Source organism: Jatropha curcas, chromosome 5, assembly GCF_041381405.1.
Source record: "Jatropha curcas cultivar XTBG-Jc1 chromosome 5, XTBG_Jcur_1.0, whole genome shotgun sequence".
NCBI classification, from domain to species: Eukaryota; Viridiplantae; Streptophyta; class Magnoliopsida; order Malpighiales; family Euphorbiaceae; genus Jatropha; species Jatropha curcas.
Window position 1 is genome coordinate 7,325,171 of NC_143155.1, and position 17,044 is coordinate 7,342,214.

The 17,044-nt window shown below is 34.6% G+C and overlaps 1 protein-coding gene across 8 annotated transcripts; it reads right to left on the bottom strand.

The window, feature by feature from the left end:
• Positions 1 to 1,012: 1,012 nt before the first annotated feature.
• On the bottom strand, positions 1,013 to 16,537 carry LOC105645470 (uncharacterized). 8 transcript variants are annotated; one of them, XM_089721249.1, is made up of 20 exons: positions 16,065 to 16,531; positions 15,643 to 15,747; positions 14,172 to 14,515; positions 13,998 to 14,097; positions 13,828 to 13,905; positions 13,660 to 13,719; positions 13,408 to 13,512; positions 12,747 to 12,857; positions 10,481 to 10,522; positions 10,010 to 10,317; positions 8,348 to 8,619; positions 8,139 to 8,260; positions 7,978 to 8,020; positions 7,788 to 7,879; positions 5,620 to 5,668; positions 4,988 to 5,058; positions 4,717 to 4,836; positions 3,352 to 3,452; positions 2,592 to 2,637; positions 1,013 to 1,261 (listed from the first exon to the last, which is right to left on the bottom strand). In XM_089721249.1, exons 1-20 carry the CDS (start codon positions 16,239 to 16,241, stop codon positions 1,211 to 1,213), a joined length of 2,397 nt encoding a protein of 798 aa, XP_089577375.1. In that variant the 5' UTR covers positions 16,242 to 16,531; the 3' UTR covers positions 1,013 to 1,210. The 8 variants fall into 8 exon arrangements, 4 of the variants coding, with proteins under 4 accessions (XP_089577375.1, XP_089577374.1, XP_089577373.1 ...); XM_089721248.1 differs by having other exon boundaries at positions 13,828 to 13,890; positions 16,020 to 16,531; XM_089721247.1 differs by having other exon boundaries at positions 16,020 to 16,530.
• Between the last annotated feature and the right edge of the window lie 507 nt (positions 16,538 to 17,044).

The following is a 17,044-nucleotide window of genomic DNA, read 5'->3' on the forward strand; positions in this document are numbered from 1 at the left end:
TCCACGAGTCAAAAATCGCAAATCCTAATTTAATTTTCCTCTTCCAAATGAGCTCCAAGATTATACCTCTTTTATCTCATACACGTCAGATAGATGGTATTTTTGCGTTAAAATTCTTCTCTTTCCTTTGACTAGGTCATTAGGTATTGGGTTAATGGGATTTGAATACAAAATTGCACAAAATGACTGCATTGTCTAACAAAAGTGAAAATTAAAATAATTTTATATAAATTGAAAAAAATACAAAGACGGACCGGTTGTATTTTCCAAAATACTTAAACCGTGCCATATTTTTTCCCTTAAAATTTTTTTTATTAACCTTCATAGATATTTAGTTTAAGTAAAGCTTCAAACTGAACCAACCTATACCATGGACCACCCTATCAGAAGGTAACAAAAAAGTGAAATCCAACTGAAACCTCAATATTTTGGAGTGTGCCAACCGGCAGTTCAGTTTCAAACCCGACCATAAGAACCAAAAATAAATTTTCTTTGAAACTGAACCAAACCGAAATAAAATCAAAAACCAAACCAAACTGGTCAGTTCAGTTCGGGTCGCATCAATTTGGTCAAATAGTTCAATTTTTACTCAGAAAATAAATGTTTTGGAATAACCGTTCCAAAGACCGAAAACCGAAATTATGGAAGATTTCAAACCGAATAGCTGAATTTAGTTTTTTCCAAAGTTTGCTCACACCTAAGGGACACCATCAAATTCTGTCATGGAGCACAGCTACAAGTCCATGATTTTAATAGATCCATGCACCTATGAGCAATATCATTAGCAAATGTGCGGGTTCTACTCGATAATTTCTCCAACCAATAATTTGTCCATCAGAATGAAGCACTAATCATAAATCAAGCAAAGAGTGAGCATTTGCCCCTCCAGTAGCAAATGCAAATATCAAAACTAGCATGGAAGGAGGTGATTTTGCACAACCATCTTGTTTACTTTACTTAAAGCTTAAATTATATTACTAGTTTCTTTTTTCTTAGGATGGACACAATCAAGAGAGTGAAATATGATATATAGATGCCAAAAAAATAAGCATTTAAGCATACATGTGCGGTTACAGCTGATGCTCATTGCGTATGAGATAAAAACAACCTATTTGAAATCTACACGTCACGGTTGGTCCTCAAAATGCACGACTATACACCCTCAACAGCACATATGCTATCTTCCAAGCCGGAGCAGCCGAAAAAATGTTCACTTGTGAAAGAATAGACTTTTTTTCTTCCCTTTCTTTCTTTCACCAGCCTGCAATGTTCAAGAAGATTGGAACTTAAGAATACATGCTTTGAGATGGCACTTCACACATTAAATATGATGCTGATACTTGATGCTAACTTGTAGTAAATCTTGTCTGCGATAAATCAGTTTAGTACTTAATTTCAAGAGACAACTTCAATTTGTTACAAAGGAACCAACAAGTACATGTACATGTTAACTAAGATAATGTATTTGAACATTTGGATTTGATTAAAATCCATTATTTGGATGCATCAAATGTTTATGAATTTGGATTTGAATAAAATCAACAACAAATTCTAAAGGCTTTAAACACATTCAGTTTCAAATAATTCTAAAATAAGTGTCACTCTCTATACTTCAAATTATTCTAAAACAACTGTCACTCTCTCGCTATGTATATATATATATATATACAATTTTTTTTACATGGATGTAGACAAATTTAATTGATTTTGAGTTTATAACAAACCCTACAATTTGATTCAATTCCGACTCAATTTGGGTTAGCAAGTGAACTAGCAACTTTTGCTGGAGGTAATTGAAGTTCAACTATTGCACTTCACAATTATATACTAAGTAGGAAAAGTTATGTTGTTGCACTTTGCATTAAATGCCAAGTAAAGCAACTACGGATGAACTTCCAATGCATGCCAGATGAACTCACATTCACTGATGAATTAGTGGCTACAATTTTAGCCACCATTAACTCTCAATCCAAATCTTCCATTAGAAAGCTGTAGGATTCACAATGTACTTGGTAGGAGTTCAAATTCAGGCCACATGCACGCACTTACATGCAATAGTTTTTCTTTTAAAAAACATGAGAACAACTCCATTATCAGAAGAATGGGAAAAAAAACAAAATTAAACTGCACTTCTCAACTTGTAAATAAACTCTAGTTTTATTTACAAACAAACCATTGGGTTTCTTTGGATGAGGATTAATGTTGGTTAAAATTCTAAGAAAAGAACGAGTCTACATGCTTAACTGATACAATTAAAAGAATTGTAGAACATCATAAAAACTGCAATAAATGAAATTAAAAGAGCTGTACAAAACCATAGAATGTGCAAAACTGTGAGAATCTTTCCGGGCATTAGCTTTTATTTTAAGAAAACCATTTAAGAACTACCAAACAAATAAACAATCAAAAAAAAAAAAAAAAAAAAAAAAAAAAAAAAAAAAACAAGAAATCATAGATTCCCAAATGAAACATAATGGAACAATTCAAAGTTTACATGGAAAAGGAAATGAAAATAAAGGTCAGAGAATTCCATGACATTCAAACTAAAGAGAGAGTAACCAAAAAGTAAACAAAGTTTAAGAATTTTATACCCGCTTGTTAAATAATCTGAAGATGAACACAATCATGTCTCTTGAACTGCAAAAAAAAAGAAAAAGAAAAAGAGTAAAATAAACCTAGAAGGAAAGAGAGGAGAAGTACTAGAAAAAATTGAATCTGATTTAGATGACTAGAGCATATAGGCATTAAGAACATGGCACAAATTAACCAATCATTTCAGCCTCCACATGGCTATTTACAAAGAAATCTTTCAAATCACTATAAAAGTTCTAAAAGCAAAAATGAGAATCCAACTTTCTCATGATAATTTATCATGTTATTGTTATTTCCATTTTTAGAAATTATGCTCCTGTTGTAGCTTTTGCAGTTTCCATATATGAATACTCTACAAAAGTAAGTAATAATTGAAGTTATGAACGTCGAATGAAAAGTTTAGGTAACTGTATTTTCTATGCTGACAAAGATACTTGGTTCCTTTTACTCATGCATCAAGATTCATTAATCACCATCAGTAGTCTGCATCCCATTCTCCTCCAAAGGGTAATGATTTTGCAATAATCAGATATTAAAAAAAAAGAAAAAGAAAAAGAAAAAGAAAAGATTCTCTTTGCCTCTGTTTTTCCTTAAAAAAAACCTAAGAAGTTGTTTTCTTTAGCTGGTGATTATATTGTATAAGTTGTTTCTAGGATTAAATTATTCCATAAGATTAGTTTTATTCTTTTTCTCTGCACCATGTTTATACATAATGAAAAATTGGGAACACATTAACATTTAGAAACAATTTAAACTCACCAACTAGTATCCATTGAGTTGTTATCCACCCGTAAGGCATGCTGACCATTGCTAGAACTGATAATTATGAATTCTGCAGGCTGTCCGTATGGGATCACAACCTAGAAAAATTATAATAATGAAACAAGATATTAAGTGACGTGATAGTATGGAAGGTGTAATTGGCAAAAGGTAATATTGATTGGCTGCCAAAAAAACAAGCTAGAACAACTGTTATAAGATGATCGTAGTTTGACAGGTCATCTAGCACATGCACAAGTCTTTCTCAACCACTTGCTTGACATTCAAAACCATTATTATCTGGTTGTCATATATATATATATATATATATATATATATATATATATATATATATATATATATACTTTTTTTTTTAAAGAAATCCAAAAGTACACTAAATTGTATCTTGTCTTTCTAATAATAATTTTGCCCCTCTTCGTCTCCTTTCACCTTTAACCAAACAAGATGTCCTCTCCCGAGAGAAACTCATTAGTAACACATAAAATCAAGTCATTAGTGACTATACAAGGGTATCATACTTTCAACAATTTTTTTATCAAGGGGGAAAAAAAAAGAAGAGAGGAAGAAAAATTGATATACATGACAGTTGCCTAAACAAGCTACGTCAATCTTAGACACGTAGTTTGAATGCAGGTACACTATCCTGCAAACTAACAAGAAACCTTGAGACACTGAAAGAAGGATTAAAACAAGCTGTGGGAACAGCAACATTTTTTATTTCAGGGACTTCTACCTGCCTTATTAATGATGATAATGAACAAGAATGTAGGGAGATCCAGTTACTGTTCTGTCTTTGTCATGTGGTTCCATTATTGTTATCTTGCAACAACAACAACTAAGACTTAGTCTCAAAACTAGTAGGGGTCGGCTATATGAATCCTTTGTTTCCAATATCTGCTCTGATCAAATTAATATTAACTTAATCTAGCAATACTAAAAATTGAATTAAGCTAGGTATTCAATGCCTTCCATATGGTATGTTGCAGTCTCAACTCGGCATCTAGAAAGCATAATAGAAAATTCTGTTTCAGCAGGGTTTTCACAGACCAAACTGCACATAGATATAGTTTTTAAGGACTTCCTCTCTCTTGTTCCAAGCTGAACAAACTTTTGGTACTCAAGAAGGCACCTTTTCCTTTCGCTTTCTACTAAAGCAGGAAACTTAACCTAAAATAAATGGGAGAAATAGAAGTTTCAATTAATCAGCTCACTTCAAATCTCCAAAATTAAGACCTACCAGCTGTTCAAAATTATTTAAAGATACATGTCCTAAAAGCTGTGTCCAGAATTCTAGAATCTAGGCATTCACACAGGACAAGAAAGAAAATAAGTGAAGAACTGTACCTCTGTGGTTTGTGAGAACTTCTCATTCACCACAAAACCACTGGACCCACTACACTTGATATTGTAACCTTCCCTCTTAATTGCCAAAGTGGCTGGTTCCCATATACCAAGATATCCAGTCTGTAACATAAGATACACATGTAACATTAGGTATGCCTTTCCTTCATACATATACAACGATGATGTTAAATGGTCTGGTGATAGCTTGAGAACAAATTAAAGAATAAGGAAATGCATGTATATGCACACCAAACACACTGGGAAGTCATACCGATAAGGATACTTTATATGAAGTATGACCACTGAGAAAAGCTCTCTCAACATGATTCTGCATTTCAGGATCTGCAAAGGAAAACAAATTAATATTCACACCAAAAAGTGAACAATTTGACAGAAGGCATGTCTCAACAACTATAATAAACGGAATAGTGAGAGAAATATGTGGTATGATAAATTTATGCCTCTTAATTAGCTTAGAGTTCACAATTTTGATGTAAACTGCATGATGTTAAATTAATGTCAGGACACTTATTGCTAGGATATGGGGAAAAAGGGTTGTAAAGCACAAAACATAAGAACCCCATTTTGTATCCAAGTAAACAATTCAAGTTTATCACGACTTCATATGTCAAAAAATGAGCACATATTAGACAAGTAAATCAAGATCTAGACTTAAGAGGAGGCTGTTGTAATTGGTAAGCAATATTCTAGCAACTCAATAACAAGAACAGCAACTTTTGCAAAACAATGTTTCTATGATGTACTGCCAGTTGCTAGTTCAACTCAGGGAAATACAATTATTCTTGATTAACAAGGATTATGAAATCAAAAATTTCCAGCAAAAAATTAAACAACCACAGAACTTCATGCAGACCATATAGAAGTAATAATACAATTACTAACCACAAACGATCTTTCTGTGCTCATTTGCAAACACCCTTACGACATCTCCCTGGAAACATTTGTGAATAGGAAAAAAAAAAAAAAAAGAAATATATTATGATAAAATAATTTAATATAACTTAAGACATATATCCACAAAAAAAATCCTCACTTAAGTCAACACTTGTATGCACTTTACTTCGCATGTCTACATATTCATTTTGTAAATCTTTATCCCAATCGGCCAAAACCACAGTTCCCATTTGTATGCAGGCCAAATAACACTACAATGATTAGATTGCAGAAAATGAACACAGTAAGATGCAATATTTTTGTGAAAGTCAACCAAGCAATTCCATCCGATTGCTGGCCTTGCAAAGGCTGCTTTATAAGGTCTTTATGTAATGCACAAACAAATAGAAATGTACACTAGCAATCAAAGACAAGTACAAGCAGTAGCGATCAAAGACAAGTACAAGCAGACAGACAAATAGATGCATTCAACCCCATGCTATCCTAGTCCAATTGCTTATTTACAGCATGGCGATGCAGTCCGTGCTTGTATGATCTTAAAAGAAATTTGCCACTGCTTGTACATGATGGTGGTTAGTGCAGAACAGAAAATTAAAATTAAATCCCATTATTTTCAACTAATTGGAGGAAGGGCACAATTTCGAGACAATCTTCCTATCTTATATTTTTCTTTGTCCAAAACCAATATGATGCCAAGGTAATTAAGCGCACTTTGACAATATTAAGATGTTAACTTGATGCCAACAGCAATAGGAGAACCTCATATACTCAAGCAACCATAGTTATCAGAACCGAACTAATTGCCAGCCAGTTGGACCAGCAGCACTGTGATCGCAAGGGAAAACAAGTGATTCACTTGAAAAAATGACTGACCACACTAACCACAGTTGAACCACGAAGTTTTTAATCAAACCATGCAGTTCAACTGCCAAAGGATAAAATTCAATTAATTTTTTATATTTTGTGTATAGCTTCATCTTAAGTAATATTCAAGTTGTTAAATCATAATATTTATAAAAATTAGAAACATATTTACACATATACACATGCAAATTTGTTTTTTACATTGTTTAATTATTTAGAAAAAATAATTAATTATAAAAAAAAACCCCTACAGTCTAACCGGTGAACCAACAGTTGAACCTTAATTTTTAAATTTTTTAATGCTTGTTTCAGTTTGTAATTAGAACACCAGGAACGGTAGAAAGAAATTCTAAAGAATCAAATTGGATCTATATCCAACAATTCACATCTGCGAAGGAAAAGTATTTTGTTTTAGAGAAGTCTATCAAAGCAACCCTAAAATTGGTATTGGAAAAAAAAGAGAGAGAAAGAGAGAGAGAATTAGGATGTTAACATAATCACTAGATAAGGTGCTATAACTGATATTTGAAGAGATTCAGATTACTATATATATATATATATATATATATATATATAGAGAGAGAGAGAGAGAGAGAGAGAGAGAGAGAGAGAGAGAGAGAGAGAGAGAGGTCAGACAAAGAAGAAACGACAGAAATCAGTTGCACATCTGACGTAATGGCTGTAGGAGACAATCAATGCACTGCCAAAGCAGTGTTAAATGCCAAAACAGCCAACAGAGATAGAGGGGCATCCATAAAGAAAGGAGTAGAAAGAAGAGATTGAGCTGGAGTGTAAAAGTGAGGGGAAGAACGTAAAGAGCGTAAGGGTCAATTCCAGTAGCAAGTGAGAGAAGATAAATAAATGGAAAAAAAAAGAAGAGAGAACAAAAATGAAAGGAGGGATAGCACCTAGCCTCTTCCGAATCTCGCATCCATTTCAGCAAAGAGAAGGATCAGACGTATAGGCTGTCTCGAAGCAACTGCAAGATCTCTTTGCCTCTTAGTCATGTCTCACCATTCCAGAGAACTAAGAGAATGAATCACATAGCATGCACAGGTTATAATTTGATATTACAATAATCATATTATCTGATAACCAAGTCAAAATTCACTAGTTCTCACCAAAACAATAAACCAGGGACTCCAACGGACAAACTACATCAATGCTTTGCCACATTCCATGAATGTACAGGCACAAAAAGAATGTGAGACAAAAAAAAATGACATGAAGGTCAACTGTTGTTGCAAAATATATGGCTTGTGAAGCCTTCTTTCACAGCCAAAAGTTTATACCTTGCGCTTCCTGTCATCCAGAGGCTGGACTTCTATAGCAAGGTAAGAATTAACATCATCAGCAGTAACAAGATAAGTTGGTTGTTTTGCTCCTGTAATCAGAATATCCTTTTCCTTAATGAACAGTTATGCATGAGGAAAATGAAAACCAGAAAAAAAAAATTGCACAAGGGAGAGACGAAAAGATTACCCTCAATATAATGAACAGATCCATCTTCTGAATGGCGTACCCACTAACCGTGCAACAAGCAGTTAAAGAAATATGAATAACTTTATGTAGAAATACACCCATAATAACAGATGGAACCCAAATGCTAATCCTGAACCCAAATGCTAATCCTGAACCCATACCTCAAAGTTACAACTGGTTGTCCCATTGATGGAATATCCACATGCCTGGAGTTCTCGTCCAGGAACTGCTTCACCTGAAATTTGAAGATCCTTAATAGCTGGCAATGGATCATCATCAGCAGCTGCATGCCAATTTGGGATAATCAACAACAGGGCTTAAACCAAGAACTTAGGCAGAAAAAATGGACCAACAACCAAGCTTTTCTAACCCTCTGAAAAGGACGAAGAAGGTTCTTCAAGAACAGGAGGTAGGTAAGGTGAATATGAGGAGCTCGGATCATCGAGGTGGGTAGTTCCCCAATTGCCTGAAGGTTCTCTCTCATTCTGGTATCGCTCTGGATCAGGATCATCCATCTCATTATTGCTCACAGGCTCACGAAAAGTAACTTGTTTATTGCCAGTTTCTTCTCCATAATGTACAGCATGTGAATCACCCCTAGTAACTGTAAACTGTGCAGGTATATCTTGTGTCGCAGAGTTCCTGGAAAACAGCCACATATTGGGTCAATGCAACATTGAGAAAGAGAGATCATCTAAGTAATTCACTGATAGAAACTACACTGTAGAAACTTTGGACATCCAACTGTGCGTAGATTTAAGCTGTTAAACAATAAAAGATAACCAACCACCATAATGCATTTACATGTAAATTGTATATTTCCAGCAAGAATATTTCTGCAGTCAGAGACAAATAGCAATGCAAATCCATGTAACTTGCACGCTAGTGGGGCAAAGATTTGTTCATGCATAAACCCACAAGTATAGAAAGCTCACTGCCGCACCCGCCAGTGTCAACCTATGGAAGGTACTAGGATGATAATGATGACTGTTACTCTTGAGGCAGCAGATGGCTCGATAAGTCAAATTTGGGAAGACTTTCATCTAAGAATAACGCAATTCAAAAAGACTTCTTAAAGGAACTCATGAAAGAGACCAGGGAAACCTCCTGTTGAAAGTATAGGCGTGTACCTTTCTATCTTTTTTCCTAAACTGTCACCTAGGGCTTTCTTTCAATATAAAGTTGTCCAAGCAGCATTTTTTTTATGTAATAAATAAACAATAAATAATAGAAACAGAGTGCAACACAAAAACCAGTGTTGTGCTCTTCGATTCAGCCTTCACTCCTCCATCCAGCAGCTGCCCCTGGCTCCACTCCTGCAATCCAGTCTCTGGCCAACAGCCATTCAGCCATCCAGATATATATCTCTCTCTTTCAATTTCTCTTCCTTTATCTGCTTTCTGTTTTCCTGCTTCCGTATTTTTTCAATGTTCTTGCTTCTACTCCCTTCTCTCTTAACTCCAATACCTTAAAATACAAGTCATTATGTTGCTGATTCTTGTTCTGATTTACATGTTTCTTCCATGTATATCTGATTTTTTTTTCTTATTTTTTCTGATATCTTAAAATATAATTTTCAGATTTATGCTTTTCTTTCACCTCACCTAGCTCAGGCACACACCTAGGCTCCAGCAGTCCTTTGCGCTTTAATGCGCCTTGTTCCTTTGATCCATATGAAGAAGACTTTAAGAAGCTTAGAAATGTTTTAATTGTCAAAATTATTAATGATTATTTCACAAAACAACACAACTTTGGCCAAGAAGATATATGCAAATGAAGACCTCAACAATATTTGTTCAAAAATGAGCAAAGTAAAGGCAGCTTAATTATTTTGCAGCAGAGATGCAAGACAGCTAATGTCAGGGAATGTCTATTATCCACACAAATTAAGAGGCATCATTTAGACCATGATCATGCATATATTACCAACACCAACATAAGAATTTAATGAAAACAGAACCCACCAACAAATGGAGATGGTTGTAATTGTACATTCAGTTCACAGTAGCAGTCTCCATTTGACCAGGCTCACCTGCTTGCAAGAGGTGAATATCTCCCTACATCATGTGGTTCCATATTTTTTGCAACAGCACCACCCAAATCTCCCTGATGGTGATTCAACAGCCCCCATTCAGTTGTCTGCGGATCAGGAGAAGACAGAGATAGCTTTCCGTGGGCATATGTTGGCTGGGGCACCAATTCAAGTACACTTTTGTTCTGAGAGGAAATAAAAGGAAATGCTGCACCAGTTGAATGAGATGGTGACTGAGGAGCAACATTTGAGTGGTTGGCATCCAAATGCCAAGGTGTCAATTGATAATGGGATTCCTTGAGCTTTGACTGGAGCCAAAGAAAAATGATAATCAACAGAATCCATTTATGAAAGTCAATAAGTAGTGCAACAGGATACTCAATATTAATAGCACCTGTTTACTAGTTAAAGATCCAAAATAAGATAGGAAGCAAGTAATTTTTATTGACAACCTCAGATATAATAGCATACCTCTGTTTGAATGAGCTTCTCCTGGAGATGTCGGAACAGAACCTGAGGAAGAAGACGAGCAATGAATGTGTATACAACTTATAGCAAAAATTAAAATAAAACAGAAAAGAATAAGTCATTGATTAATTAATTAAAAAAGAAAGGGGAATACTTGAAGTACAGAAAACAAAGCAGAGATATGTGAATTGTGGGAAAGATAACACCACACAAGACAAGCGCGAGTGGTGGGGGGAGGGGGAACAGACTAGTTAGAGGCAGGGTTTGTATAATACCCCATTACATGACAGATTTTGAAAGGTTGACGTGATTTTTCAACACCTGATTCAGATCATCATGAAATGCCAATGTGTCAAGTGTAACTGCCATTTCAGCTGTTCTCAATAAAAGTGTAACAGGCCTAACAGCCACTCGACCTACAAATGCTGAGACTTTTTCACAAGGGAGCAGAGAGATATTTATTTTCCTACTTCCTTCCCTTATTCACCTACCAACAACTCCCCCTTATCAGTTCTCCTTCTTAATAACCCAACCACAGACAACTTCTCCAAAATGTATGATTTTTTTTTTTTCATGTTTATTTTTATCAAAGACAAATATTGAAAAGGTAAACTTTTGGCTAGTTTTAAATTTTCTATCATCATATTTTCATATTACTTACTTTTACATATATGTATGTATATCAGGGCAGGGAACCTCTATATGTATGTAGATAGTATTAATCTTACCATTTCATTAACTAGCTTAAAGAAAGCAAATTAATTAGGGAAAAAATGGAGAATGACTAGTTCAATTTATGCAATTATACACGCAACATTGAGAGTCCTACAAAAGCTATAGGGAAGAATTTATATTTATCTTATTTTCTCCACTGTTTTATTAACGTTTATACCTATTTATTGTAAGTATTAAATATCCAAAAATTTATAAAATGATTCAAAAGCTAAAAGGCTAATATAATTAAAATTCTTTAGATCCATAAGATATTTGTTTTTTTTGAGCAATTTCATTTGATCTTCAACATTTAGTCCACTTGTTCTTAATTTTCAGTATAATTTTCTAATTTATTCCAGATTTAGGAGAACTAAAGATGAGCTCGAAGGAAATTTGCTTGAAAATGTTATTTTATGGCTTATATGAAATTTGATTAAATTTAAGGTTTTCAAACACATCGTAATTTTTCCCAAAGTTTAGTGAAGAAACAAGGCAAATCAAGATGCAAAAGAGTCCAGGAGCCTAAAGCACAAGTGCACACCTGTGCAATATGAGTCTAAAGTGGAACTTGGGGTGTAAGTAGGTGGAGGTGAGACATGTAAATTAATTTACATGTAAGAGTAAGCTTCATCTCCCTTACTTCAACTCTTCCCAAACATAAAGAATATAAATCACCTTTCTTTACTTTTCGATTAATTCAGCTTCTCCCAAACACGAAATTTTTATTATAATCCTCCTTGCCCTTCTCCTTCCTTAACCTTCCATTAATTACCCTTCCCTCACCCCATCCAGACAGACAGTTAAGTTGTTTATTTATTACTAATTTCAATATTTAATTCACCCTTGCTTTACTATTGATACCAGTGATTTTGCTAATGGTTTGAAAAAATTCATGATATAAACAAATGATTCACTCTGATTCCACAATAGATTTTATTCTGTTTTTCAAATCCAGATAGAAATTGTCTAAACCCCATTTGGATCGTTATTTTCTTCTTTTCTTCTTTTCCTGTTTCTAATTTTTCTCTTTTTCATTATTTTTTCATTCCTGCTGCTTTCAATTGAAAATGTCACAAAACCTACCATCCTTGTCCTTTTTTCAGTTAATGCCTATTTAATTGGGTGTATTACAAATTCATAACACATCATAAACTAATGTCCAAACTTAAAGCAACACTATAGATAAAAAAATTAACTAAGAACATGAATGGTGGTAATAAAAATAGAGGCCTGCTTTTGCCGCACCTTAAACCTAGAAAAGGTGCATGCCCAAGCAATAAAGTGTGCCCCTTAGTTGAGTCAGGCAGGCAATGATAGAGGCACTACCAAGTGATCATTGAGCCTTAAACCCGAGGTATGCTACAAGAATCACTAAAATATACATATTCATTTAACAACAAAAAGTAATTATTCATTTGCAAGCAGCAAGTAATAGCAGTCAAAATAAATAAAAAAAAGTTTAACATACTAACTAAATGCATACTTCAAAAAAAATTCTTACACCATAAAAGCATAAAAAACTTCATAGACACGATTCAAAACAATTGATACTGACCCTGACATTGCTAACAATAGACTGGGCATCTGGAACTCGTGGCTGCAAAGAATACTCTTGAAGAAGAGGCAGCAAAGAGGAAACAAATGTTGATCTTTCTTGTTGTGCAGCCTGCGAGAAGAAATTAAGGACCTCAAAAGTAACTCTGGCAAATTTTTATTGAACTAAAAGAACAAAAGGATAGATGCATATGACCAGCCACTAAATTGATGGTAATCATAAAGCCATGCATAACATCATCAAATTTACAGTAACTTTTCAGAAGAACTTTAAGAGACAGATGCCTGAGAAGTGTTCTTCAACATCAATTGACAGTGACTATTAAAACATGCTAAGCAAAGGAAAGGAAGAATTTGTCAGTACATTCCAAACAAACATTACTTTCAACTTAGCAAAGATTTGGTAAAAATTTAAATTCAAGATAGTAATATACAAGCAGAACTAACAACATATATGGTAGAAAGGCACATTAAAGAATAGATGATCAATAGTTGAAAACAGAAAGAATTTCAAATTAAAAAGTAGGATCCAATTTTGATGAAAAATTGAACAAACAAGTAAAACATCCAAGCAATGAGTGTAAAAATATACAATAAAGTAAATCAAGTACCTAAGATGATAAAGAATAAACATAAACAAATACAGTAGTGAGTAAAGTAACCTGCAATTCATATGTCAGACGTATATTCTCTTCAATTATGTCTTGTCTGTATGAGAGAGCTTTTGATGCCGCATCAACGAGATCCTGTTGTTGTTGATCAAATGCCTAACAGCAGGAAGTCCAACAAATTTAACTGGATTATTGCCAAACAAGTGTAGGGAGGTAACAAGAAGAAGAATGAGATAGGAGTAGAGGGGTGGAGGTGGGGGGAGGAGGACAAACTAGCAGCATATAAGGCAAAGGCCAGCATACCAGGCGCATATAAGCAATGCGCTTCTCCAGGACATATTTTTCATTTCGTATTTGTGCTTCCTGTCAACAAATGTTATTTATTAGACCTTCAAACAGCACAGGTTTTATTGAACATAGAAGCATTAAGGGAACCTAGGAAACAAGTGATTATTGCTTATGCTCATTTACCTTTGAAGAATAGTCAGCAAGATGTTTCCTCAACAGAAAAATCTCGTCTTCATGCTCCCTAATCTTGAGAACAAAGTCCTATAGAAATGTAAATAAGTTTATAAAGAAGACCTGCACTATAGACATGCATGCGTGTGTCTAAAGGCCTTGAAGAGCAATATTTTGAATACCTGTTTCCAAAGACCACTTGGGTTATTTACTTCAGCCATTTGCATTAGCCCATGTCCAGACAAATTTGACCGTGGATCATATTCCCCTTCGATTTGATACCTAGCATAAACATGCAATGTTGTTGGAATCTGTACTTACCCTTTGCCAAGACTACTTTAATCTATTCAAAATACCTGCTTGGGGAAAGCGATGCCGCAGATGGTGACGAGAACTGGGAGAAACCAGCATTATCAACAGGTGCCTGCCTTACAGGAAGCACCTTCAGAGTCCCATTTATCTTGCTAATGTCTGAGTGGCTTTCAACCCGACTCCTTATAGCAGGATCTTCACTATTAGGCTTTAAATCTTGGTGGAGAACCAGCGTGGCAGATGGATCAGCTGCAGAAGTAGTGCCGATCCCCTTAACCTTATATTCTAGATCACTTACAGATGGAACTGATTGATCATAAGGACCATGAACCTGCTCATTCCATGGATCAACAGAATGAGATCTTTGGCCCATTGATTCATCAATTTTCTGCCAAATGCCACAACCAATAAAAATGTGTAAAGATCCACAGACGAGGGACATGACTGTTTTATGAAGACTAAATCCCACTACACATAGCAACATGGACTTGATTGTAAATCATAAAGAATTGTAAAATCAATGAGATGCCACTAAAATTATAATGGAAAAGAATAATTCGAAAAGCAAAGGTACCAAATATACCCTAACAGCTGCTGTTCACAACAGCTCTAGATTGGAGCTAAATTATGTACCATGTAATTGTACACTTAAGGGTGATTAGAGCTGAAATTTACTTACTCTGTTAGTGAGTAGACAGTTTGAGGCATATATACTCCTTTGAGAAACTACCTATTCTTTATAGTAAGAATACTATGTCACAGTGAGAAACTAAGAATTGGGAAATTGTTCAGCATACATCTATATTAATATATTTTCTCACAATGAATCTAGAGCAGCTCCCGAGTTTCAAGGTATTTATTTCAATATATTTTCAAAAGGAATTTATTATGTGCAAGTAAATATCATATGCATTCAAGTATATTTTAGATTTCCATGTCATGTCATCGTATTCGAACACGATGCTATTGTTAGCGTGATTCTATTGAAATCATCACCCACTTACTAAATCAAACCATATCTCTTGATATGTTCTAACCAGTTCAGAGGAAAATTATGATTTGATACCCATGGTATTAAAATCATGTACTTAGACCAATACCAGTTTAAATCCTGTGCATTAAAATTTACTCTCAAAAACTAAAGGAGACAAAACTACAGCCCTATTCAGCAATACTAGCTGTTGCAGTAACTTCCAGTTATTGTAGGATTTTGCAAGAATCAGCATAACCACTGTAGTTGTCATTTGTTCTAATAGCCTTTAGCTAAATGTAAAGGGAGGTAAGGTTCCATGATCCACTTGCTCAACCTCTAAATTCTAGTATAAACACTATATTACCGAATGGTATAAATACCGAGGTAGCATTTGACTAGTATTAAACACTAAACAATACCTCAAAAGTTGATGCCAAACAGGACCTACATAAGCAATATGATAACCCAAAAACAGTTTGATTTGATAAGTTAATATCAATTAAAGTTGAATGGATAATTAGCAGAAACTATAGGAGCTTTACATATTTTTTGAGTTCCTTCATTGTCCTCTGGAGTTCAGTCCTTAACCGGGTATTCTCAGACCTTAATCCGGTGTTCTCAGTCCTTAATCCGGTATTCTCTTCTACCTGAGAAGGTACAATGCAAAATATTACCAGCCAATCTCCATTCTTTCCATGCCAAAATCAACAAGTAAAAAAGGACCAAAACTCCTAAATACCTCATTACATTCATTATCAATAAAATCCCGTGTTTAAATATATGAAACTAAAAAGATAAAGAATAGTGACTCCACTAAAAACTATATTACAGTCTCGAAGTGTCCATTTTCTGACTTATGGATTTAAAAAACAAGCAACCAAAGCATGCCCATCATTTCTTTGCACGTAAAATACCATACCAGTTGTCTGATGGTGGCCTCGGCAGCTTCTACAGCTTTCATTACCTGAAACAAGCTGTCGTTGTTGTTGTTGCTGTTGCTGCTGGTCGCGGAGGTGGAAGTCATGGTAGCCATAGTCCCGTTGTTAGCATTAAAATCAAGATTCGAAGACGAAGATGCAAAATCATTAAGCCCTAATCCCGACATCTTACTAACTAATTTTCCATCGTGACCGTTCTCCATGATGCAAAATCCAATTAATAAAACCAAATTACAACTCCTTTAGCATCATGCCTCCAATTTGATACCCTAATTTTAAAGAAATCGAGGCAGAGAAATTAAAACCAGTACTAAAATAATACTTCATCCAATAGGGAAATGGAACAGTGAGAGAAGCAAATATTTCGAAACCCTAGACCTGATCACAGAGAGAGAGAGAGAGAGAGAGAGATTAATCAAATTAAATTAGGAGAGTTCTCTCCCTGGTCTATGTGTGTGTAGAAAGGGGCGCGTGTTAAGAAAGACATAATGATGTATTTATTAAAGAAGACGATGAAATGATAATTTCATTTTAATTTTCTTTTCTTCGTTTGTACACTTGCGGAAGATGACACTGATTATTACTATGATATACGCCATTTAACGCGTGCATATTTCCTGATATTGTACAGTGACATAAACTTAGTCCCAACATTATAGTCTTTAACTTAGGTATTGTGACTCAGTTAGCAATGTAGGCTGGCATATGAAAAGAGTTCGCGGATTCGATATAATTAAATACACATTTAGGAAAGAGTGAGGAGTCTTAACTATAACTAAATCCTGAACCGGATTAGACGGTCCCTGTTAATGAGGTCAGGATATTTTTAGTTCACACCAAAAAAATTTTTCACAAAGGTATCGTGCTAACAATATATATGTGTAATTTTATTATTTTGTATAATTAAAGAAAATTATAGAAAGAAATTGCTTTTGGAATTCAAAATAATGGCGACTCGCTCTGAGGAGATTTATGTCAACAAAGATAGGCCTAGAGAGGAAAACAA